At 37.9% G+C, this 27,092-nt stretch overlaps 2 protein-coding genes across 2 annotated transcripts; one reads left to right on the plus strand and one right to left on the minus strand.

Moving 5' to 3' along the window:
* Nucleotides 1-4,910: 4,910 nt before the first annotated feature.
* ALT_7341 (baeyer-Villiger monooxygenase) lies at nt 4,911-10,347 on the minus strand (the record flags this gene model as incomplete). Its single annotated transcript, XM_089600239.1, has 4 exons — nt 4,911-6,505; nt 8,524-8,574; nt 8,645-9,933; nt 9,995-10,347. The coding sequence occupies 4 exons, from the start codon at nt 10,345-10,347 to the stop codon at nt 4,911-4,913; spliced, it is 3,288 nt and encodes a 1,095-aa protein (XP_089455424.1).
* A 992-nt stretch (nt 10,348-11,339) lies between these two features.
* Nucleotides 11,340-12,546, plus strand: ALT_7342 (D-alanine--D-alanine ligase family protein; the record flags this gene model as incomplete). The annotated part of the gene is made up of 3 exons (XM_089600240.1): nt 11,340-11,702; nt 11,765-12,349; nt 12,409-12,546. The coding sequence occupies 3 exons, from the start codon at nt 11,340-11,342 to the stop codon at nt 12,544-12,546; spliced, it is 1,086 nt and encodes a 361-aa protein (XP_089455425.1).
* Between the last annotated feature and the right edge of the window lie 14,546 nt (nt 12,547-27,092).

Here is a 27,092-nt window from a genome sequence, read left to right on the forward strand (position 1 = left end):
GAGCTCGTAGGAGTAACTCAGAGTTTACAAGCTTCCGACACGCCAGTCTGTCTCTACTCTTGATTTTTTATCCCGCATGTGTCAGCAGAGAGCAAGACTCCGTCTGCAATATCCATCCACTCAAAGTTTCTTTCTGCGTTTTCCCGCCCTCCCCTTCGCATTCGTTAATGCAAAACTCAGGAAAAGAGTAATAGAGCATGGTCCATTGAAATATGTCAATAAGCGCCGCCAGTAACCTCCTCTTAACTTTAGGGGGACATTTTCGTCGTAGGTAATGTCTATATCCTCTATCCCCAGTGCGCCAACTAACGCCCCGCAAGAGTCCTTGTCAATCCCATATGTTCGGCTCCGCTTGCCCACGAGGATATGTAGGGGATTATGCTTGTAGTAGCCCATGAATCCGGAGGCCATGAAGGTCTGGTGGGACCGGCGCAGCCAGATCTCGGGCGCTGTTGACAGCAAATGTGCGGCGTGAGGGCTGGGTCCGGCAGTGTCAGGTTTAATCCTCACTAATAATAGTCTATAGGAGACAGAAGATAAAAGCTAGCATATCTATATAGATAGTAATACTGTTATTTTGGAGACTATTTATTAATATCCTAACCCTCCACTACTTCTCTATGATATATATATCAAGAATAGAAACTCTAATGCATATCCTGAAGTACAGGAGGGAAACTCTCATTTAGATAGCCTGCTATATAACCAGTCATATACACCTATTAATAACAAACCCAAAGCCTATATTTATACATCCAGCAACCCCCTTAAGGTCCCAGGCAGTAGCTGATAGTTAAAAACCTATAAGTAAAAGTTATAATAGTTACATGGATAACCATAACTGTATAAATAGGTTAGAGGTTCTTCTGCAACTATCTTAAAGGAGAATTCTTTTTCATCACTCTATTCTTACTTTATATCTATATTAGTTAATAAACACTTACTATTTCTTTTATAGCTATTTAAGGATGCACTACCACACTATATACCTGAATTAGATCTGGGAATATCTATATATATTATATAACCAGCATATTATATATCTTAGCCTGCTGATTCCACTGCACTTCCTAAAACCTCTTAGAAAGGTATGCTATGCTTGTTAGAAGAGAAGGACCTTCTATTAAGGCTAAGGAAAGATGAGAAATAACCTTAGTCAGACATAATAAGGCTATTTTTAGACCAGTTTCTGGCTCAGAGCCCCAGCTCTATTTAAGTATTTTAGAGTATAACCCTTAAGAATAGAGCATATTAAAGGTAATAAACTCTCTGTCTCCTGACCCTTTTTTTTCTGTTTCTGAGCCTACATAGTGCGGTATATAGTTGTAGAATAATATAGTTAGGGATGGGGCGTGGCATGATAATTAGATAAACAGCTGGTGGATGGACAAACAGGGACATACGTCATTGCATCTGGGGCACAAACCAGAATATCCTAAGTATTGCCAGCTTCTGAACAGGGAACCGTCTCCCCAGGAAAACTTCTCCCTTTTTCAGGAGGGCTTCCTACTGGTTAGGATACTCCTGCAACCAATAACTAAAAGTTTCTGTTCTAGTCTATGAAATGCTTGACGTTCGCGCAATATGCATTAGCCTTAGGGTGCAAACCACAATACAAAATATGGACATGAAAAACATGGCTGCAGGGACTACCTGGGAAATATTATTCATATAATTCTCTGATCTTCAGTTTGCATCACTCAAGTGGTAATGTCTAATAGGTAATAAGATGCTAGTTATGTGGAGAGAGCATACAAATTAATTACTTAAATATCTAGATACATCATTTCTAGTACTAATGCTGTTTTCCTACTCCTTAGCTTCCTAATGTTAAAATTGATAATGTATAACCTTAATGGACCTGACCTCCTGGCCATTATCTTCCTCATTATGTGAACCCTCCTGCGCGGTATTAGCTTCAACCTCTAAGCAGCCAGAAGCAATCAGAGCATCAGTCTGTCTCTAGAGTAGCTTATCTGATAATTCATCAAGTGGAACTCCATCCATAGAGAGCTTTTTAATACAGCCAAGCTCAGTATACCACTAGATTACCCCTATCTGTTGGTGGTCAGTACAGGAACAATGATTGTAAGATCATCACTTACACCCACTCTGTGTAGCGGCAGAATTCCTGTTGCTGTATAATATAATCCAAAAGCTATATATCTCCTTTTAGTTAATCAATTAGTGGGCAACTGTATCTGATATAATACTTAATAGTATCCAGGACTCCTGAAAGGTGATGCCATGTATAATGGAGTGTATTTCTGGTAAGATTTGCATTGATACATTCACCCAACTCACTGAAGGTAATGATCCAATGCGCTTGGCAATTAGCAGTTAGGACTAGCTGCGCCTTGATTGTGCGTTTGGCCATAGTATCCTTTGCAAAATTTATCTACCGTCAGTCTTGAAAGATTGTTCAGTAGCCGTGAAATTGAGAGGTATACCAGCCTCAACTGGTAGCAGCTCACTGCAACAAGGACGAAAATAAACCCAGCAACATATAGATGTGACGAAAGGTACATGAGAATGTTTCTAACATCATAGATGCACTGAATTCTACACTCAGAATGTATTCACTGAATTAGCTGTCAGGGAGCATATATTAAGGAATAGATTTTATTACTTACTTATATACAACCTTATTTAGTAAACTTCCACAGGTAGAGGAGGCGTTGGATTAAATAAGAATGGTTACTCTATATTCAGGCTAGATGTTGGCCTAGAATTAAAAGGTATTAAACACAAGTCTACACTCTGATAGACTATTGCACTGGCCTCTCTGTTAGGGCTTCTGTTATTTGCAAGCATAGGCAATGGATATTCCAGATTGATATCCTCGCCCTAATGAAAAACAAGGGAATTAGGGTGAGCTTACTAGCCTAGTAGCTTTTGAGGAGTATTCTTAAGCTAGTCAGTGAAACTATTAAAGTAAGATCTCCAGTAATAACACATGGAGTTAAATAGCAAGTTACAGGCCATAAGGCAGTAGTATATTCCATTACAGCTATAAACAGGCATATGGCCCATTATTTATCGCTGCCATAATATACATATTTTGAAGCTATCCTAGGAGACATACTTCTCCTGTATAAAGAGGAAGAGAAGCAAAAAACCAGGAAAGCATCTGTGAATAGTGTGGGACTATACGCCACTCTTACATCACAGCCAGTCCAGTGCTATGATCCTCTCGCCATACCTAGGGAATTAGAGAGTTGTGCTAGACTTAGATTCATTAAACAACACTAGCGCAGGGTATATTTCCTTGCTAGTAAGTGGCCATCTCTCAAAGACCTCCGAGGCAGTCTTTAATAAGTAGACATGTTATAGGGATGTAAAGCTAGTACTTATCTTCGGCTGAATGCTACTCTGTCAGATCTATAAGGAAATATTATAATAATATAACAATGTACACTGCTGTACCTCTATACTTCAGAAGACATATTAATAATTTTCTTATGAACTGCTAGTAATTCCATACAGCAAGGAATGAAAAAAGACAAGGGACTTTGAACAATCATACCCAGAAGAATTTAAAGAAATCTAGCTTAAGCTACCAAGCTAGCTGTGGTTGAATTATGGAGGAGAAAGTAACAGTAAGCTTTCTCAGTGTGATTAGTTCCACATAACTGCTATAGAGTTATTAGGGTAAAAGATGCAGCCCTGACCTTTCTTAGCTACAAGTTATATCTGGCTTTATTGCTTGTTCTTAAATATTGATGGATGCAAGTGCACAGAGCCCGTACTTTAGTTCCTATGTGAGTGGGCACTCGGGACGCGGGTGACCTAGATTTCAGGGATCATCGCTCAGGTCGAAGGGAGTTGTCACAGAAATGGGATTACTCCACTTCTATGGTCTTGTCATTATAGCAGGAACCTTTTTCATCCACGCTTCTGTACGAAACATCAACCTGTTGCTGACTTGCGTGGGTTACCAATATTCTGTAGAACACGGCGTGATGGCGTTCCCATCAAGAAGAAACCCTACAATCCATCTGACGACAGACTCTGTACGTTCAGTACTTTGATTATAAGTACATCACTCTCCCCCTGGACTCATCATAACTTTTAACCCATCGACAAGAAGTCATATCATGAGCCATACGTAGGTCGTCAGTATGGTAGGTTAGCGTGCTTTCTACCAATTTCGAAGACCGGATAGTAGATAGCACTGCTGATCAAGCGATGTGTCGTTTCCCATACCTGAGACACCAAGCGCATCATTAAGGGAGCGTACTATTCCCTTTTAGGATGATCAATCTGCCAAGCCTCCTTCCAAATCTTCAGGTTACAAAAGTAGAAGGAATCTTCAAGGCGTGGGTGCGCGCAGGGTGACCAAATCAAGCCTTGTAGGTAACTACTTTACTTCAACTGCTCCTTAGATCTGTGTTATAGTTAGCATAAGGCTGATTCAGATAGCTGCCGCTGCTTTCTTGTGTTGTGATAGTCTTATAACTTAGTAGCTAAGCTTCTAAGTTTGTTAGAGCCTCTTCAGGAAAGAAACGGAAAAGATTGCACGGATGATAAAAGGTGGGGCTGAAGATCCATCAATGCTGATAAAGTCGGCTGTATATAGCGCGCCGAAAATGGCGTGGCACCCATATCAAATGGCCCGATTATCTGAAGGCAGGCACCTATGTGAAGCCTCTCCTCGCAATGACAAGTATCTCCGCAGGGAGGATTGACTCCAGCTGGATAACTAGGTCCGCACGTAGCTTCTGTTCCGCGAGGGGTCATCACTCCGTACGGAGGGGTGCATAGGCATTGTGAAATATATCATGTTGAACATCACTGAATTCGGATCTCCAGGTTAGTGCTTGATCTACTCAAGATCATAATTGTTTGCAGAACTCCTTGGGAGGGTCAGGATGTGACAGCCCTTTTAATATAAACTAAGTACAATGGCCTTATTGAATGCTGCTCTTCATGATAAAGGCTTCTCTCCACCTTGTCAGAGACACATTCAGTTCTTCGACGTATTTTGGGATTCCACCGCCAAAGTACAATGGCTCCAACTCGTCTTCGACGGCATGGGAAGTCATATATCGCGATTCTGCCTTCCTGTAGAGACTCCGCTTCGTCACTGTACGGACCTTGTCCCTCCATTCTTCCATCGCAGCTACAGTCGGGTGGACGGCATCTACACTGCCTGATTTCATCTTTTCCACCACTGTTGCAATCCAATCTCCTTGGACCTCAAGATTGGTTGGAGCATTGCCCATTTCACTGGGAGCCTGTGGTCCGTCCAGAATGAACATATTGGGAAACCCGTGGCACATTATTCCCAGATAAGTTAGAAGTCCCTCTGCCCATAGATCCTCGAGGCGGAGTCCATCGATACCCTGCACCCCAAGTGACGTCAAAGCTGTTATCACAGACTTAAAACCAGTGGCAAAGACTAGAATATCGGCGTGGTGAACCGTATTATCGCTGGTTATGATTCCATCCGATGTGAAAGTGGAAATAGGGGTTGCTTTGGCATCAATCACATCGACATTCTCCCGATTAAACTGTTCAAAATAATTTTGCTCCAAAGGCGGCCGCTTTGCCCCAAATGGGTGGGGTGGTTGCAATGGTGCGAGGAGCTCTCGTTTTCGGGGACTAATGATCCGACTTCTCGTCTTCCTGACCCAGAAGTCGTACGCTTGTCGGTTCGCAGCCTCGTCGTGCATCATGTCTTTGTAGGAAGATACCCAAAACGGGAGGCCGCCATGCTGGTAAAGGTTCTCGTATGTGCGCTGTTGCTTGTCCAAGGGATCGTCAAATGTTCTTCGCGCGATTGGCTCCGCGTCCGCGAGTCCCGATGGCGATGTTTTCCGGGTTTCTAAGATGGTTGGATACTTACTTTTCAAAGTTGTGTACTCTCCAGGCGAGAAGGGCTTCGGATGCACAGGGATGGCTGTGTTGGGCGTCCGTTGAAACACGGTTAAGCTCTTCGCTTTGCTGGCCCACTCCTGTACAATTTGGACACTGGTGGATCCACTTCCCACAATAGCCACACGCTTGTCATCGGGCTCGACGCCATCTTCCGGCCAACGGTAGGGATAATAGACATCACCCTCAAACAAGTGCGTATCTGGATGGGTAAATCGCTCCTTATCGGATGTGAACCCTACGGCAAGGACAAGGTACTTGCACCTTACAGACTGTCCATTGTTGCATTCAACGGTCCATGTATTCGAAGATTCGTCGTACCGTGCTCCGGTGACTGTTGTACTGAAACTGACATGTTGCCTTATGCTCAGTTTCTCGTCGCAGTGATCAAAATATCTCCGCATTTCAGCGTAGTCGGGGTAATTGTTGGTCCATTCCCAATCCTGCCAACACTCGGGCATCGAGAACTCATAGGACGGGACATAAGAGTCCACCCGTGCTCCCGGGTAGCAGATCCAATGCCAGATTCCACCGATGTCGCTGCCTTTTTCTAGAACACGGCATTTGAATCCTAATTTCCGAAGACGGTACAGGGCGGTGATGCCAGCAAATCCTGCACCCACAATAACTATATCAGACTCAGTCTGGTTATTGTTTGGCATATTGGACCCTCCTGAGAGCCAAAAAGATAGGAGTTCCTTTAGTCGCAGAAGAGTGGTGAGGAGGGTTTGAACAACAGGGAACATCCTGAAGGTGTCGCAAGACTGTAACTTATCAAGACCTGTTGCTCCCTGCGGAAGAAATTGGTAGCTTCGATTTCTTGTTATATATCATTCATGGAAATTTTCAGATTCATGATAGGCTTAGGACACTTCGCATATTAACACACTAGGCATCTCCTTTGCTACTACGTCATGAGCCGCATCCGGGGCTTTTTCCAAGAGCCATCGGGGGAACCAAAAAGCAACTTATCCACTAATTACACTTAATCCGATTCGAACCAACCTCAGCACGGAAGTCAATCAGAGTGCTCAAAGTCAATTTTCTTAGTTCTCTCTATCCCGGTGCCGATTCCCTTGAATACCATAGAGCCGGCAACAAATGTCCATATAAAAGCAGGTTGATAGCTAATCATTACGTAGTCGGCGAGACACCATTGAGCTCTAGGGCGAGTATCACTGGGCCAATAAATTATCATCAGAGTAAGGGTTCGTCTGCTCGATGGATTGACTGATCAGGCGCCAGTCACTTGCCCCAGCACATAATTAGAGAGAATTAGGGAGCTGCCATATAGTCCGTTGGAAACTTATCCAATGACAATTGTACATGTACGCTAGCCCTAATACAGGATCCCACAGCATCACCCTAGGAATTTTTTCGGCCGTATGGGTTATTGGAATGTGATCCAACTGCTGTATTTCGCCCGAAACGGCGGAAATTACAGCGACATTCCACCATGTGGCGCTGGAGTGACGATGAATTAGTCCCAATGTAAATTAGCTACCGAATCCAGCACCTTGGGGCATCGTCGTTTGCCCAGATCATACCGTCACCCTCTGCGTCAAAGTAGCCCGCATGCAATCGAAGATGACAAGAGTCTTCTGAGAAAGACGTGCATGTCTATTGGCGCCCCCCCCCCCCCCCCCCGGTTGTGACGTTGTATTAGGTACCCTGAATAGCACTCGCCCTCAACCCAAGGCTCCAAGAAAAGGTTCATAACATCGGTCGGTGGCCCAACACTTTCCAAGTAACCCACATACAGTATCACAGAATTCCATTCTGCGGCTTAGATTGATCTAGCTTTAACCACACCACTAGAGGTCATCAGAAACTTAACTTATGTACCTTAAGTCTCACGCCGGCGAAGCCTAGGCTAGCTTGAAAGGCCATTAGCAGCACATTAAGTGTATGATGCAATCGATCTTGTAACCAGCGGGCCCTGTAAAGAGTCCGTTAGGATGAATACGAAGTGCGTAAGCTCAGAAACAACACGTAGAATTCTCCCAAAATACTTAGCAACAACGATAGGAACACTGTGTCAAGGCCAGGTCACTCAGTTTTGAGTGAATCATAGGAAACGTATCTTATCCCCTGCGCCCCCTTTTGTTTTAGCCCGGCTATGCCAATATTGTCAGATGCTGGATCGTTTTGATGAAAGTTTGGTGCTGCTTTGATTGCCTTCGCTAGGTCTGTTAGCAGAGCCTTTTGATTTGAGAATGATAACAACTCAAGCTATAAGCCCTATGCCATAGCGTATTTCTCTGCTGTTACTTATAAATGTCACCAATAGAGATGAATTGCAGCGGCAAAGAACTATTGGTAACAGTATAATACAAGATACTCGTTTTGGGAAAGAGCTGCATGATATCTTGGACCCGTTCAACCTATCCCATTCTTGATATCCAGATTTCCATCTCACTTCAACGGTAGGTCTAGAACAGGACTTCAAAATCCCGATCAGATATCAACTTAAAAAGCCAACCCTGGGTATTCCACCCCCCTCAAAAAGCGAATTCACGAGTTATTCTTTGGCGTTGTTCCGGAATTCTGGAATGTGTATTGGGATCTTCCCATTCTATCCCAAATCGCACAGGATTTTCCATCCCCAACTGTCAACCTAATGATCCACCGTGGTCGGCTACTTACCATGAGCCTTTTCGCTGGAGTCGTCCGGTACATTGAAAGCACGGATCAGTTCTGCCTCAGAGAAGAACTTAATAAAAGTCATAGACAACCCAACATCCCTGGCTGTAACAAAAAGACGTACCATAATAGAAAGTCATGGTCTCCAAATGTGCGTCGATGGCAATTCTTTCATCAATCCCGTGTATATTCAGCGCCCTGCCTGTTCTAACTGGTTCCCACCGATATATATTTCTTGACAGATTCCAGTAGAATATTGTATCTGTGTTACCTTGCATAATATCCCCACTGACTACAACGGTCTTTCCTTTCAAACTGGGCACAGACTCAAAGACAGATCGTATAACTCCTGCAAACCGAGTTCCAACTGCATCATGTATGGGGCTAACAGGTGCCGGGTGCAGCTCAATCTTGTCCGTTGACAGTTGTAGATAGTTATTTCCTTTGGATGTGGGGTTGTCCCGGAAGTCAAATAAGGTCAGATTATGTTTCCGAGCAATAGGAGCGATGATCTGAATAGCTCGAGACTTAACCGTGTCTGGTGTTTCATGCATAGCAATCCGATAATTAACCGACGCTGATATATTCTCTGGCAAGTTATTTGCTTGAATACCACCGTTAAATGTATCAGCCGCTTGCGATGTTTGCAGCAGAAATCTAAACTCAGGGCCTCTTGACAAGGCTAGTTCCTGCGCTGCAAACGCATAGTCGGTGGATTGCAGTATATCTGCCAGCCATGATTCAACGTAGTTTGGTGAGTGCCTCGCCTGGCATTCTAGCTTTTGGCGAGTCGGATGTGTTTCGCCTAGCAGGGGCGCAAACAGCTTTTCTCTTTCGAGGAAATAAATGATCTCGGACATTATTCCAATACCTGTGTGAGGCGGGGGTACAGAGCTGTGCCCCCCTGACACTGAAAGATCCAAGACAACATTTAAACTGCCCTTTTCACTTATACTTGGAAGGGCGTAAACCATGTCATCGTCCCCTTCGTCATTAGCAAGGTTTTCAAAACCCATACCACCTTCGTCAGTGATGAATTCAAAGCTATATCGTCCGTATTTTTGCTCAAGGAAGGAGGAAATTGACCTTGCACCAAGCTGCCCCTGAATTTCTTCATCAAAGCCAAATGCAAGCATGACAGTACGGGTCGGGTGCCATTCCTGGGCTAATAAATCTTCAATCACTGAGAGTAGTCCGATTACCAGATTTTTGCAATCACTTGCTCCGCGGCCCCAGAGCCATTCACCGTCGAAATGCCCCGAAAATGGCGGGTATGTCCACTTAGAGGGGTCATCAACTGGGACAACGTCTTGGTGGGCGGCGAAGAGAATAGGCTTGAGGCTCTGATCTGTACCGTTCAAAGTAAAGACTAGACCTACTCTGTTGATATAGTCTATCCTAGCATTGGAGTACCTTGAGGCAATTATTTGTTAGGTGTGGGGGCGACAAGGGTTGAGGAAGGGAATGGACGTACATAAGGGGAAAAAAAGACTTAAGAAGCCCATGAAAATCAAGAAATGGACTAAAATCGTCACTATAGGGATCTTGCATGTGTTCTTCGATTATAGTCGGGATTTTCACAGCCTTGGAGAGGCGATCAGCCTGGCGCGTCCGTATTGACTGGTCCCGTATGAACCTGTGAGACGGGAGGAGGCCATCCAAAGGGCTTTGCACGCTAGGTGCCAGCGGACAGAGGTTGTTCTGGTTATGGCCACTGCTATGCGAGAAAGTGAGAACCTGCTGCAGGAGTGGAATGCTTAGAAATTTGACCGAAGTCAGTGCTATAATAAGACCGATGGCGGTCGTAAGGTGAGGCATCGAGCCCATGTCGAAGTGGTTGAGGCGGCGCTCTTCCAAGGCGGAAAGTCTGAATGTAGATTCCAGCAATGAAGCCTCCAGACGGAGAATATATCCGAGCCAGCTGTTGTTTTAGGATGGAAAAATTTTTTTTAAATCAGCTGGGATCAAAAGACGTATAATGGAATCCGACAAATTGATCCGCGTCCTCCGAAAAGCGAGGAGTAGAAAGGCGGTTTATCTGGAGAGATATGCTAGCACATTTTTGGGACATTTTGCACGGCGGCAAGTGGTTGACGCGGTCAAGCACTTATCCATACTATGGCGAAGCTAATTGTTCCATGTACAGGACAATCCCCGTTTCCGGCGATGTCCAGAGAGCAGTGAACAGACGCCAAGACCAGGTTGCAGGATTCCAGCCAAAGCCTTTATTGGTTAAGTGTTAGTGGCTAGGAGATCACGGAAGTGGCTCAATCGCTTCAAACCTTGATCATACGCTGACATCATGACTGATGATAAAATATGAAGCAACTAGCCTCTTCCGGCAGCTGATGATACAATTGGGTTTATCCAGGGCAAATGAATACTAATGGATGCCACCCAGATGCACGATCTAGAATGCAAGCAGCAGGTTAATGCCGTCCTAGCCTCCTCTGGGCAAGTACCGAAGAAGGGTTAGTCCTGTACTATACCGAGTAGATTGCAACTGTTTCCGGTGTGATATGTGCAGAAACGGAAATAACCAATCGAGACCGCAAACGTCCCGCCATGGATATTCTGTCTTTATTACAATCAATAGCTACCAGAAAAGATCGATGAGGAACACCCGTGTATGTCGGAAACCGTCGTCGCTATACTGGTTACGGTAATATGAACGTGATTGGATCCCATTGACTAAGAATGTATTAGTTAAAGTATATCCCATAGCTACTTAAATAGCAATGTAGCTGAGGTGTAAATTGAAAGTTTCCAATTCCTATTCTACCCTAGTACGAGATTGAAATTTATTCAGGAGACCAGCCATGCCTGACACACATTCTCTCAATATAGCTTTAATAGCTGAACAACGGTCAACCTACCGTGACCAAGGTTATTCAGAAGAGGAATGTGCAGCTCTACCACACAATGGTGAAGCTGATACTATCTTGACTACCCTGCGAGAACTTGGGCATCATGTCACACTAGTGCCAGGAATCCAATCCCTTGTCAAACACCTAGCGGTTGGCACATATAAGGATTGGGATCTGGCATTTAACATCGCGCAAGGATTTCATGGACTGGCCAGAGAAGCCCAGATCCCAGCATTGTTAGACGCCTACCAATTACATTACACTTTTTCTGACGCTGCCACGATGGCACTTTGTCAGAACAAGGTCTATACTAAGGTACCGTGTCCATTGGGTGATTAGTTGAATCTATGGCCCCGCTAACTAATATGGACAATCAGATTATTCTGGCTCATCATAACATACCCACAGCTCCATTCTCAGTGATCTCACGTAAGGATCAGGAACTGAGAGATGAGAATCTTACTGCCATGCTGTCGCAATATCCACTTTTCCTAAAGCCAGTTATTGAAGGTTCATCTAAGGGGATCAACCAATTTAACAGGGTCGCAGAACCTGCAGAGTTAGAGTCCGCAGTCAAAAAGCTAAGATCACTATTACCCGAGCAAGATATCCTGGTAGAACCTTTTCTGTCAGGCCGGGAGCTTTCAGTGAGCATTCTAGGATCTGGTGTCCAGAGTCGTGTGATTGGCGTGACAGAATTTCTCTGGCAAAATCCCACCAATGACAGCACTGGGGGAAATGGAAGCTCCAGCAGTTTAGCATTTGCCAGCAGAAAAAGCAAGTGTAGCGACACAAACATGCTGGTGGAACGCAATGACCCTGGGCTCATGACTGAAACACAGGTCAAGGTTGCCTGCCGAGTCGCATTGGATGCTTGGAGAACTTTTGGTTGCCGTGATGCTGGGCGTGTCGACATTCGATTCAGTTCCACTGAGCACGATGCCGTTCCCAACGTCCTCGAGGTAAGCCTTCCTAGGTCAACCTCGCCGTAAGGAAGAGAATTTTATCTAATTTCATATAGCTGAATCCCATTTCCGGGCTCCTTCCCGGCCATTCTCCGTTGGCGAGGAGTGCCGAAGAAAATGGGTTTCCATACAAGAGGCTGTTGGCGTCAATCATCCAAAGTGCTCTCGCCAGGAAGTCTGCCGGCTATTCTTAGCTAGGAGATTCATAGTAATGTATTCTGCCTAATCGTTGGTATCTATTGACATTTTCACATACAAGTTGTAAACGAGTGCTATAGTTATTTGCTACACGATACTTTGCCCATACTTTGCCTTGATATGGGTCGTGCCGCTTTACAGCAGCGGGCCTCGCTATCGCTACACGCTTACAGTAGGTGGCATATGCTGGGTTAGTATTCTGCATGGCACGGGAGCGGTCCATCAAGATCGTTCCTTCTGACAACAGCCCGCGTAACTAAGGCGATGTTTGCATCCGTACATAGCCTCCAGAAATCCTCCAATTGTGTAGCAGATTCATGACCGGAAAAAGGTAATCAAGGATCCTACCGTCGATCCGATCAAGAGTGACTGGCTACTACTGTTTCCCGCTCTCGAATATCAGCATTCTGGCATGATATCATGATGATGACTCAGCCTCGTGATACTTGATCTAACTAGTTAACTATTGATGGCGCCTGGATGGGTTGGGAAACCTACGATAAGACCGCCGTCACCATTGAGTGCACAGCCTCACGTGACCTTCCCAACCTGATGACTTGTCCGTCTCTAATAGACAGTATTGCATGGACGAAAGCTTCATCACGAAAGAGGTCATTCGTTTTCCAAATCCCCAGATTAAATATCTAGTCCTAACAAGTATGATGACAACTGCTCTTCGCAAAAGATCAGGGAAAGGAAAACCGAGACGGAATCAATGGATTACTGCCCTATCCGAACAGTGGCCCGCAGCAAAAGTGTGGCTGACCTCGTAATATCGTTCACATCCCAACCTGAATACCGGTCGAGAAAGTCGGTCCCCATATTAATAGCTTCAAGTCCGGGTGATGAGAAACAGTTTCACTCCTATATCCGAGAGGGAAAAGAAACTGCCTAATCGAAAGGCGCTCATACTGGCTTTTGGCCTGGAAGCGATGTGCGATAAGCCAGATACGGAGGAAAGATCCAATGTTGCATCGCTTCGTGCACTTGCTCTAGCGCCAAGCCAATAATTTCCGGAGGGGGAAGCATCGACAGGTTGGAATATTCCATCAACCTATATCGAACTTGGGCCGACAACTGGATCTCACATGGTGACCCTGGCGCCAAATAATTAACGAGCAAGCGCTCCCAGAGTGAAGACAGATGCTGCAGTTGACGCTGATTTGCTCCGATCCCACCAAGCTGGTCGAAAATAGAGAAGTAGCTTCTCAGATATCTTCTGGCTTCCAGTGAGAACTCTAATGGCCCAAGCTGGTCCTTTTGGGACAGAAACTCTATGAAAGACTCGAGGCTAAATGGGTGAGGAGCTTTCTGGTTCAATACTTCTTCGAGAGTCGGTCGATCTGAGATGCTATCTTGTTGACATTCGTAGGCCGACGGATTTATATTTACCGATTTATGCAGTCACGATTGGACAGCAATCCTGATTAGACAGCAGACCTGATTTGACAGCAGTCTCGTTTGGACAGCAGTCACGATTGGACAGCAGTCTCGTTTGGACAGCAGTCCTGATTTGAGTATTAATTAGGACTAGAAATAAGTTGCTCTTGAGTTATTACTCAGAGCGTGGACATAGTACTACCATGGTTTACCGCCGATGATCTTTTTCGCTGTTTGCCTCACCTTAAGTAGGTAGGTTGCTTGGAACAAGACCTGAATGATTAGTGCGGAAAACTCAAAAGGTGAGTTTAATAGAATAGTATATTGGCTTCTTAGATGTGGCGAAACTATTACAGGACATGGGTGAACACTCTGTACGCTGAAATGATTGGCCAGATGTGAAAGATGGATGATTGCTGATTAACTCCATTGTTTCAGGTTTGATTAGGAATTGATCGCGACTTACTGGATTGCGAGTACCACCCCATGTCGCACTGCTGGGCTTCGGACTTTACCAGATGTGCGCCACCGTTCATCATTGACTCTCAGTCGGATGGTAGGTATACTGGGCGCCGCATATGTCTACTCTTTGATGTAACATTGTACCACCAGGTGCATCAATAACATGACGAGGGAACTATACAACTAAGATAAAAGCGAACTAGAGTACAAGCAAACGTATGTCGTGGGACCAGCCCTACATATGCAGCATCAAGGTAAAAAAAAAAAAAAAGCCACGGGATTCTTGGAGTGCAAACAGTTAGGCTGGAGGTCCATATTTAGAAAAATCTAAATCAGGCCAAGGGCAGACAACAGCTGACATGATACAGTCCCATGCACTCTCTCAGCATGGTTTATCAATGCTAATTTATTCTCTAACTCTTCCCTGCAGATACTGCATTTGACCTGCATATCTAGAGTGGCATAACCGACCCGCAAAAATCGAACCCAACCCTCACCGAACTCGCAGCGGTTCGATTCGGTTCCTAGATTGCAAACCCACACTGGGTTAGGGGTGGTTCCGGGTCAGATCCAGGGGGTCTTTGGTTAAACCACAAAAAACTGTTTTGCTTAGTAATCACTAATTTCTAGGATTTCCATAGAAATATTGATATCACTATATAGCCTAGTATCTAGTCTATCTAAATATAAAATATTAATTCAAAAGATCTAGTGGTTAGTGAGATATAGGGGAATAATCACTTTTGTCATGGGTTGGTATGAAAGTGGTGTGGATATATATATATAAGGGTACTAAGGTCTGATACTCACCATGGTTAGAATATGTTTTTAACCACTACCCATTCAAACCTATAGATATTGAATTAATATTTCTAATATAGATTAAAATAGCTATAATTACTATATATTTCATATAAAAACTATAATATTATATAAGCCTATCTAATAGGCTTAAAGCATAGGCCTAAGGTAGGAGAAATTGAATTCTGAAAACCATTGAAATTTTTATTATTGCCTAGGCATACCGCTGGCCTAGATAGGTTAGTAGGTGCCTAGCTATACCTAGCTAGGCCTAGTGGCGGGTTTTTGCGGTGAAACCACAACCGAATCGCATCGGATTCGATTTGGATTCGATTTCTAAAATTTCAACTCAAAATCGCATCGGTTCGGTTCCAACTAAGGTTGGACTCGCCCGAACTCGCACCAAATGCAACTCTATGCATATCTTTCAGATATTTTATGATGTGTTTATCAACAAAGTAACAGCTAAGGGATCTAGGGGTACTAAAGTTTTTAACTTACTTATATTCCAGTAAACAAGGATTCCCTAGGTAAAGGAAACAAATCATTAGCTACTTATTTAGAGCTTTAATACAGACTAACATAATAGCATGAGAAAGAGTGGTCATCTCTTCCCTAGGTATAGTAGATTCTTGCTTTTTCACAGGGGGAGTAGAAGGTAAGTTATCTATAGCATAATATTTCTAGGTAATTTTTAGTTACTTTATAGGTAAACCCTCTTCTATATCACAGAAAGTAATAATCACATTAATTATAGCAATCTGATGTTAATACTCCTTCTTAATAGTCAAGCCAGGCATGGTCAAGAGGGTGTTGATTATGGGGTCATATATCCTGTCTACTCTAGAGCACCCATCACCTCTTCATCCACTACTTTTTCTGGTGAGTTACCTCTCACTATTAATCACCAGCTGCTTATTCTTATATTATTCCAGATTCTCACGCACCAAGTAATTATATTATTATTACTACTCATTCTGAGCCACCTGCTGTGCCTGGCTATACCTTTAGGTTATATATATATACTTTCTCTCTTACTACTCTACAGTATTAAGCACTCAACGGGCAGGGCCTTGTAACTTCTGTCTCTCTTTCTTTTACTATAGGTAATCACCAAATTTTGCTTAAAGTCCTATTCTACTATCTTAAAAGCCTACTTTATCTCATCCTAGACTTCTTTTCTTTCCTCTACTTACTTTTACAGTAGGAACATAATTTCAACCTTGTTAACAACACTAGTGTCCTCTAATTTATAAGGTTAATAGGGGTTAATTAACTAGCTTATGGATGCTGCAAACTGCATTAGCTATTTCTAGGCTGGCAGCCCCCGAACAATCACCTAAGCATTAATGTGGATACCCACGCTATAGTATTTAACAAAAGTGTTAATGCTAGCATGCTGCAACATCATAGTAATGTCTACTATTTACCAGAAGATGGTCATATTAGTATAGATGCAGTTATTTCCACCCCAGAACAAGGTAAGAGAACTTATAGCTATTATTAAAAGCTTTCACTGCACCATAACAGAGACAGTATAGCTTTATGACCTGCTTAAAACCTATAATTTCACCTCCTTACTTTATTTAATATCAAAGTACTCTTTCTATAAGTTACTCTTCTAAGGTGATTTAAATCCCATCCACCTCACGCATAGCCTAGCAAAACATAAACTAATTAAGAACTTCATCCTTTAATTTCAGTTCTTGTTATCCTAGTCTATCTAAGATATTAAGCTTATACAGATTTCCAGGACAGTCTACCACTAGCCTGTCTATAGAGAAGTTCTTAAATACCTTAATGCAAAATAGCATTCCTAGAAGAAATATATAGGGGCTAAGGACCAAGGCTAGGTCAAAGACAATCTTAGGAATGGGAAAAGTATTCCTATTTTAAACTTACTTAGCTATAGTCTGCCATAGGGCTACTACCATTAATACTTAGAGCATAGGTTATAAAACTTACTATTCCTTCTTGTCACAGGCTAGAAGCCTTATAAATCTATGACCTAGATTTGGATGGTAAGAAATCACTGAAAGGTTCTAACTAGGGCCGTGACGGCTAAATATAAAAAGGAGTGTGTAAATAGTGGGCAGGATTATATAATAAGATTAATTACTATATTAATTACTATAAGAGTTATGTGACTGCTGGTGTCCCTGCTAGATAAGAGTTTATTAATGCCTAAGGCAGATTATAAGTGCCTAGTAGGCTTAAGTATCTAGTAGGCCCTACCTACTATACTATCCCTCTCTTTAAATTAAGGCTAGCATGCCTCCTATACAGTAAGTACTACTATATTAGCAAGGTTTATAGCTAGCTCCTAAGTAGGCTGCTCATAGCCTACCTATTTAATAAGGTACTCTATTTAATAGCCCTATCTAATATATTTCTTATACTCCTGTAAGATCTCCTTAATAGTATATTCTGCTTCACTATTAACTAGGACTGCTGGTGGCTAGTAATTATTATTTAACTAGCTTAGGAATGGATCACTAGTAGCAGGATATAGTAGACTAATATAGAATATATTTTACATGCCTAGTAGAGTATCTAATTAGTAAGTATATAATCTAATAGCTTTAAGCACTGTAAACTTTATATACTATATATTAAGCTTCCTACTTAGGTAATCTATTTAAATATTCTATAAGTCTAACTATACTTTTAATTTAACAGTATATTATAGGGCTGCTAAGACAGCTAAGTAAGAGTAGTTTAAGTACTCCTTCTAGTACTACTAGGCTATAGCTAGTTCTAACTATACTATATTAGTAGCTTCTCTTATCTTTATTATAATTACTTTAGCCTTAGCCTTTAGTAAATAGGTTATACAGGTAGTAACTACCTTACAGTCTAGCTCTTTAATCTCTAATAGTTTAATATTATACCTGTAATCTAGGAAGAATAGGCTAACCCCTATGCTAGCTATATCCTAGCTATTAATTACTAGTTAAGCCATCAGCAGTAGTAACTTCTAATTAGTCTATATATAATTATAGAAGTTCTTAAGGTAGGCCTCTAGTATTATATTTATTTATTTAATCTACCTGTCTATTTATAGGTAGAAGGCTGTTAAGAGGTGCTATTAGATGCCTAGTTATTTATAAAAGTACTCCTAGAACTAGCTAATAAACTATAGACTATAGTCTGAAGTAATTATACTAGGAATACTATAATAACTAATAAATTAATTAATTAGTAGTTAGGTGACTATCTTAGTGTTACGGCACTGACACAGCCGCGCTAGTGCAAGGCGGATGTGACAGGCAGAAACCTGAGGATTAATGATCACTAGTCAATCCCGGAGTGATCAGGGCGTGATCTAGAGGAATACTAAATCTAGACAGGTTTCTGCAGAAAAACAGTTCAGTAGTCACTTACTGAATGGTAATACTACAACCTTATAGAGGATAATTTAGGTTTGCCCTAAAGGTGCTGAATATGGCCCCTTATATAATATAGTATATAGGTATATGATATAAATTATATACTAGTCAGAAACCTATCTACTAGTATACCACTATACCATCTACTACAACTACCTAAGGAGGAACTCTGGATATATAAGGATACTTATTTATATTATATCTAGTACTCTTAGTTTAGTTCCTTGTATTTAATACTAATTATTTACTTAAGTATAAGATTACTAGTCTAATTCATCAGTTACTCTCTTACTATTAAGTATATATACTTAATAGGCCTTGCTTCTATCTCTACTATTAATATTCTTATATTACCTTTAGACTATCCTTAACCTAGGAGAGGTTATTGTATCACTATATTATTAGGCTATCTAATTAGTAGGCCTTAGGTAAGTATTAGATATAGTCCAAGACCATATCCCCTATTCCCAAAGTAGTTGACTAGTAGAGAACAGCAGAGACAGATCTCAGGGTGTAATAAATTAAATACTATATAGTATAAATTACTTTAGGAAGTTTGATTAACTCTTAATATTAAATATTATAGTAGGAAATACTCTAACCCCTGCTAGCTCTAATATTAGTTAGGTAACTCTGCAATAGACTGCTTAACCTTAGATTATAGCTAAGGGCTTAATAAGCATGGTTAAATAGCTCCAGGAGTATATCTAATAATTAGAAGGTTAACTTATAGTTAAATCTGTTAAAGTCTAACTGCTGGAACTATTTAATAGGATATATTCTAAGTTATATATATTCCTAACACAGATAGACATGTACATGTAAATAAATTATAAAAAACTTATTAATAAATCTAATAAGGTCTTGTTTATAACCACCTATCTTACTAGACCTATATTCAAATAGTTTAAGCCCTTTATAAGGGACTACCAGATATATAATCTTAATAATCAGGATAATAAGACTAAGGTAATATTTACTAGTTATACTAAGTTTAAGAAATAACTTAAGAGGACTTTTAGTAATATTAATAAGGAATGAAATACTAAGTATTAGCTATAGCAGCTTAAGTAGATAGGCTCTGTAAATAACTATACCTTAAAGTTCTAATAAATCATATCCCACCTGGATTAGGATGAGGATGTATACACTGTATAATTTAAAGAAGGATTAAAGCTAGATATTTAGGAGAAATTAATCTAGATAGACTGACCTAAGATATTAAGTAAGATAATTAAGTAAGTGGTTAAGATTAATAATAAACTATACAACTTTACTATGCGCAAGAAAGAATGAGGCTGGGGAAGCTTTAATAATAAGTATACTATAAACTATTAGTTAAATAATAGGAGGCTAGCTTAACCAAGGAGCTAGGGATATTTAGATCCCTATAGGCTATAACTAATAGAGTTAGATATAACTTAATATATAGCACTTTCTAAGGAGGAAAGAGAATGGTAATAATATAATAAGTTATATTTCTAGTGTAGGAAGCTAGGATATATATTAAAAGACTATAAGTAAGGACCTAGGAAGGGCCAGCAGTATAAGAATAAATAGCTTAGGGTAATAGTAGAACTCTGTGCTACTAGAGGAGCTTATAATATAACTAGTACTATAACTTTAGGAAAGAAGAGTAATAAGTGGCTAAGAAAATTATTTAAAGAATATACCACCCTTAATAATAATAAGATTAAGAAAGAGCTTCAGAAGGAAGACTCTATAGAATATAAGAGTATAAAAAAAGATTAGTTAAATAAGAACCCTAGTGTGCTTACAGTAACTAATTAGAATTCACTAACTAGTGGAGATAGTTATACTGAATAGTAGGATACTATTAATAACTAGATAATACTTAAGAATATAAATTAGGGTATTAGTCCTAATAAAGAAAAGACTAACTAGGAAGAGCTAGATTAAGAGGATTTTCCTATAATAGATTAGGCTATGATTAACTAACCTATTAATCTACTTAATAAAGAGTATAGAACTCAGTAGGTAAGCCTTAATCCTAATAAGGAGCAGCCCTATAAGATTCCTAAGACACCCTATAAATCCCTATAAAATAATAATGAAGTGGATAGATATGCTATATAGCTATAATAACCTAATAGGAAGTAGTTAGCTGAACTAGAAGTATACTAACTAAATAGGCAAATCCTTAAGAAAGTGAAATAAGGGGTGAAAGGATATATATATTAGAACCTAGAATACTAGACCTAAGCTAAGTTATAGGACCTACATACAGCTAGATATAATAAATACCTACCCTATTACTAAGGATGCAGGTAATAGTTAAATAGATATTTCCATAAGCTTAGGAGGGTATTAGAGAAAAAGCTACTAGGACTATATTATAGGAAGTATAACTATAACTAGTATTTATATTAATACTTTTAAGGACATCTAAAGCATAGTAAGGTACTATAGATTATCTGCTATAGTAATAATTATAGTATCTACTATAATAATAAGTATATGGCAGGATATTGGCCTCAGGTGCTAATAATTATAAAGGAGAATAATATATATCTATACTAGAAGCTTAAATACTCCTATAGGGGATATAGATAATATCTAGAATATAATAGGATACATTAGACAGCATGCTTTAAGATATAATATATAACCTACTATAAGGGAAAGATTAAGGGAGGATATTTTCCTATACTACTAAAAGGAATTAGGGTACTAAAATAGGAAACTAAGAACCTCTACCTTATAGTAATAAAAAATACCAGGCATCTAAAGGTAGATGTATATATCTTAAATTAACTAGCTAGAGTGATGATTAATTTAGGAGTAATAGGCAACTTTATATACCTAGAATTTATAAAAGGCTAGGACTGCTAGGGAAAGGGAAAGTAGTATCTAAACTAATTATAGGTCTAAATAGAGAGAACTTAGGAACTCTTATAATTATAACTAAGTTAGGACTAGTTCTAATAGTTATATTAGGATATATTAAATAACTAAACTTTAATATTATACTAATAGGATAGTATAATATAGTGTTAGGGATTCCTTAGCTTAGGAGTTATAACCTAGTGATTAACTAGAGTATAAATTAAATTTAGTTTAAATATAAATACCCGCGACAGGACTGAGTTTAAGGGGAAACTAGGACCTTATAGTATATTATATTAAAAGAGATTAGTAATAACACTAAGCAGCTAAAGGGTAAGCTAAAAAAAGTAATAACTAGCTAGAAGGTAATAGTAGTATTAGTAGTAATAAAGCTATTATAGAGGATTATAATAATAGAACTACTAGGATAGGCACTGGAGTAAGACAGTGATTATACTAATATTATAATACTAGAAAGTGATAGGGAGGATATCTAGGAACTAGAATCTAGAATAAATAATCTAAGGAAGAGTAGTCCTAGGAATAGTATTTCTAGGAATACTTTTATCCTAGAACCCTACTTATTCTTAGTAATAATAAATTAGGACCAGGGTAATCCTAAGGAGATTAGTCCTAGGAATACTAAACCTAGGAATAACTAATTAGGGAATAAATTAAAACTAGAACCATCTCTACCCTAGGAATATTCAAGATTTAGGGAATTGTTTAAATAACCTAAATAGTATATCCTACTAGAATATAGTAAATATGACTATAAAATTCCTCTTAAGAAAGGAATAATACTAATATATAAGAAGATATACTAGATATTAGAAAAAGAGCTTTAAGTACTTAAGGAATATATTAATAAATAACTTTAGCTAGGAAAGATATAACTATTAAACTTACTAGCAGGGCATAGAGTACTATTTATATAGAAAAAGAATAGAAGTCTATAGCTTTATATAGACTACAGACCACTAAACATAATTATAATTAAGGATTACTATCTACTTCTATTAATCTATGAAATCTAAGATTAAATTTAAGGAGCTAAATAGTTTATAAAGCTAGATATTACTAATGCATATAACCATATTTATATTACAAAAGGTAAAGAATGGAAAATAGTATTTAGAATAAAATTTAGCTACTATAAATATTTAGTTATGCTATTTAGACTTACTAATATACTAGCATTTTTTAAAAGGTTTATTAAAGAGATGCTGTATAAATACCTATATCTCTTTATAATAGTCTATTTAGACAATATCTTGATCTTCTTAATAATGCTAGAGGAATATATTAAGCATATCTCTAAAGTATTATAAGAACTCTAGAAGGTAAAGATTAAGCTAAAATTAAAAAAGTATAAATTCTATATCTAAGAGACTGAGTTCTTAGGACATTAGATATCCACAGAAGGAATCTATATAGACTAAAATAAAGTAAATATAATTCTTAAATAGCTCTAGCTAGAAAATATTAAGTATATTTAATAATTTATTAGACTTGTTAATTACTATTAATAATTTATTAGAGGCTATACTAAAATTATATATTTACTCTTCACACTACTTAAAAAGGAAAAAGAGTTTAGATAGAATAAAGGATATAATAAAGCCTTTAAAGAAATTAAGTAATAAATTACTAGTGCACTAATTCTAGTATAATATAACCTAGATAAGGAAATAATAATAGAAACTAATATATTAGATTATATAATTAGAATAAGAACAACTTAACTAGGAGATAATAGAAGATTATAACTAGTTATATTTTACTTAAGAAAGTTAATCTAAGTAGAACTTAACTATAATATCTATAATAAAGAACTACTAGCTATAGTAGTAGCTTTTAAAGTTTAGAGAGTCTACCTAGAAGGAGTAAAACATACTATTATTATAAAGATAGATTATAAGAACCTTACATTCTTCATAACCACAAAGGAACTGATAAGAAGATAAGCTAGATAGGCTAAGATACTCTTATAGTTTAATTTCAAAATTATTCACTACAAAGGAATAGAAAATAGATAAGCTAATATACTTAGCTAATAGCTAGATTATAAACTCTAAGGAAAAACCATCAAGCTAGTAATATTAAGGTAGTAGGAAGATAGGTCACTAATATATAATTACCATACTCTTACAGTAACTATTAAGCTGTAAGAGGACCTACTTATTTAGAAAATTATTAAAGTAATAAAAAAAGATAAAATTATATAGGAAATGCTTAAAAATTCAGCAGAAAATAAACATATAACCACTAATAAGCAAGGGTTAATCTATCTATAAGGACTCATCTATATATCTAAATATATAAGGACCAAGATTATTACTAGACACTATAATAACCCTATATATAGTTATATAGGAACTAAAAAAATAGCTAAAGCTATTTCAAGGAATTACTACTTTCTAAATATAAGAAGGAAGGTATAAGGATACATTCACTAATATAAGACTTACATCTAAGATAAGCTAGCTAGGTACTAGCTATATGGTAAGATACAGTCACTGAAAATACTAAAAAGGCTATAGGAATGGATTACTATTAACTTTATTAGACTACTATCAGAATTAAAAGAGTATAATTACCTAATAATAGTCACTAATAGACTTACAAAATTCATCTATTTAATTCTAACTATAACAATAATAATGGTATTATACTTAGTGTATCTACTTATAGGATATATAATTATTAATCACAGAATACCATGGTATATTATATTAGACAGGGATAAATTATTTATATTAAAATTTTAGTAATTATTAACAGACTTAATAGGAATTAAGTAAAGACTTATAACTATATATCACCTATAAGCTAATAGATAAACAGAATAAGTAAATTAGATAATTAAATAATACTTATAACATTATATAAATTACTAGTAAGATAATTAGGTAGTTTATCTACTAATAGCATAGTTTATATATAATAATGCTATTTACTTAATAATAGGGGAAATACCTTTCTTTATTAACTATAGATATAACCCCATATTAATTAGTAAACCATAGAACAAAGTACCTATAGTAGAAGAAGCTATAGATTTAGTAGATACTATTAAATATTTAAGGACTTAACTTTTGAGGGATATTAAATTTATAAACCTTAAAATAGTAATTTACTATAATAAGAAGCACAGGAGTGCTCTAGAACTAAAAAGAGGGAAGAAAGTTTACCTACTCTATTAAAATATTAAAATAAAATAACCAAATTAGAAACTAGACCACTAGAAAATTAGACTATTTATTATTGAAGAAAAATTAGGACTAGTTAACTATAAACTATAACTACTAAAAAGCATGTTAAAAATTTATCTAGTATTCTATATCTTATTATTAGAACTAGCACTAAAGAATGCAAAAATCACTAAAAATATAGAAATTAATAATAATACTAAACAAGAGTATAAAGTTAAGGAAATCCTAAATTATAAGTAAGTTAGTAAAAAATTATACTACCTTATGAAATGGAAAGGCTATAATACCTTAGAAAATATATAGGAGCCTATTAAGAACCTAATAGGCTACTACTAACTTATTTAATAGTACTATTTAAAGGGAAATCAAAGTTCTCCTAGAAGGAGGGGGGCATCTAATTAATCTCTATTATTATCTAATTAAAATTAGGATTCTTAGAAGTTATAGCCAGCTATTTAATTTTAGCTGCAGGATTAGGCTGCTTAGAAGACTTCTTTTTATCTAGGATCTATAACAGTTTAGTATTATATTCTAATATTTTAAAACCATATTCTTTAAGAAACTTTTATTACTTATAAAGTTATAAATGATGAGCTAAGGACTTAGTAACCTTCTATTATTTTTTTATTAACTCTTTCTAAATCTTTTCTAAATACTCTTACAACTATTAAAGCTTAGGGTAGAGGAGCTCTAACTTATTATTAGTTATAGATAACTTAGAGGTAATCTTCTTTTTAGCTCTCTTTAAAATATCCTACTCCTTTTTAGTATAGAAGTCCTTCTTATATAACTAACCCTAATAGGTGTATAATATATATTTTAAGTACTAATAAGTTTGATCTATTATATAAACCTTACCTAACAATGCGCAATAATCACAGGGAAAAGAAGTAATAAAACTATTTTCAATAATATACTCTTCCTAGTGGATGTGACTGGTGACTTAGTCATAGTTATAGGGAAGCTTAGGAACACCTTTAAGAATAGTATTAGTATAATACTTAGGCATGATGAGTAAGTATAGTTAAAAAGATAAAAACACACCTACCTGGGAAAGCGCCGCCTTTTAAATCAAGTTTTGAGGACAAAATACTAAGAGAGGGGGAGATGATATTATGGCACTAATATAGCTATATTAGTACAAGGCAGATATAACAGGCAGAAACCTAAGGATTAATGATTATTAGTCAATCCCAGAGTGATCAGGGTGTGATCTAGAGGAATACTAAATCTAGACAGGTTTCTGCAGAAAAACAGTTTAGTAGTTGCTTACTGAATGGTAATACTATAACCTTATAGAGGATAATTTAGGTTTACCCCAAAGGTGCTAAATACAGCCCCTTATATAACATAGTATACAGGTATATAATATAAATTATATACTAGTTAAAAACCCATCTACTAGTATACCACTATACTATCTACTATAACTACCTAAGGAGGAACTCTGGATATATAAGGATACTTATTCATATTATATCTAGTACTCTTAGTTTAGTTCCTTATATTTAATACTAATTATTTACTTAAGTATAAGATCACTAGTCTAATTTGTTAGTTACTCTCTTACTATTAAGTATATATACTTAATAGGCCTTGCTTCTATCTCTACTATTAATATTCTTATGTTACCTTTGGACTGTCCTTGACCTAGGAGAGGTCATTGTATCACTGCAACATTAGGCTATCTGATCAGTAGGCCTTGGGTAAGTATTGGACATAGTCCAAGACCATATCCCCCATTCCCAAAGTAGTTGACTAGCAGAGAACAGCAGAGACGGATCCCAGGGTGTGACACTTAGAATCTATTTACTTATAGAGTACTGGGATTATACCCTTCCTAAGTCTATTACTAATTACTATAATATCCCTGCAGCCATCAGAGGTAGGCAGCTTTATAATAAAGTTAATAGCTATCTTATATTACTTATAATCTAGGATTAGTAATAGCTTAAGCAACCCCTGATATTATTTATACTATATATAGTTAGTACTATACTTATTATAGTTCTGCATAAATTATTAAATATCTATAGAGAGCTCTGGCTAGTAGAAGTTCTAGGTAATTATTAAGTATAGTATATTCTTCCTAGGGTAGCCTATTAATACTAAGTTATAGGTCTCCTATATAATCTTTATCTATAAAGGTTTAGAATTAGGGACCTATTTACAGCCTTAGTAGAGTAGATAGTTATCTAGTATTATTAAATACTTAGTAATTAATACTTAGATATATAACTCTTTTAGGAATTATATAGCCCCTTCCTCCACAGCCTAGTATATCTTCTATAGATTAATATTATCTAGCACAGCTTCTTTCCAGTATTCTTCTAGGGGCAAAGGTACTTTACTAGTAGATATTATACTAGAGACTATATAATAGGGCTTAATATATTAGTTATTATATTTACTTAGTAACCTTATGTCTAGGTTAGATACTACTTTATA

The sequence above is a fragment of the Aspergillus lentulus genome (genome assembly GCF_001445615.1).
Source record: "Aspergillus lentulus DNA, contig: Alt13, strain: IFM 54703, whole genome shotgun sequence".
Classification (NCBI taxonomy): Eukaryota; Fungi; Ascomycota; class Eurotiomycetes; order Eurotiales; family Aspergillaceae; genus Aspergillus; species Aspergillus lentulus.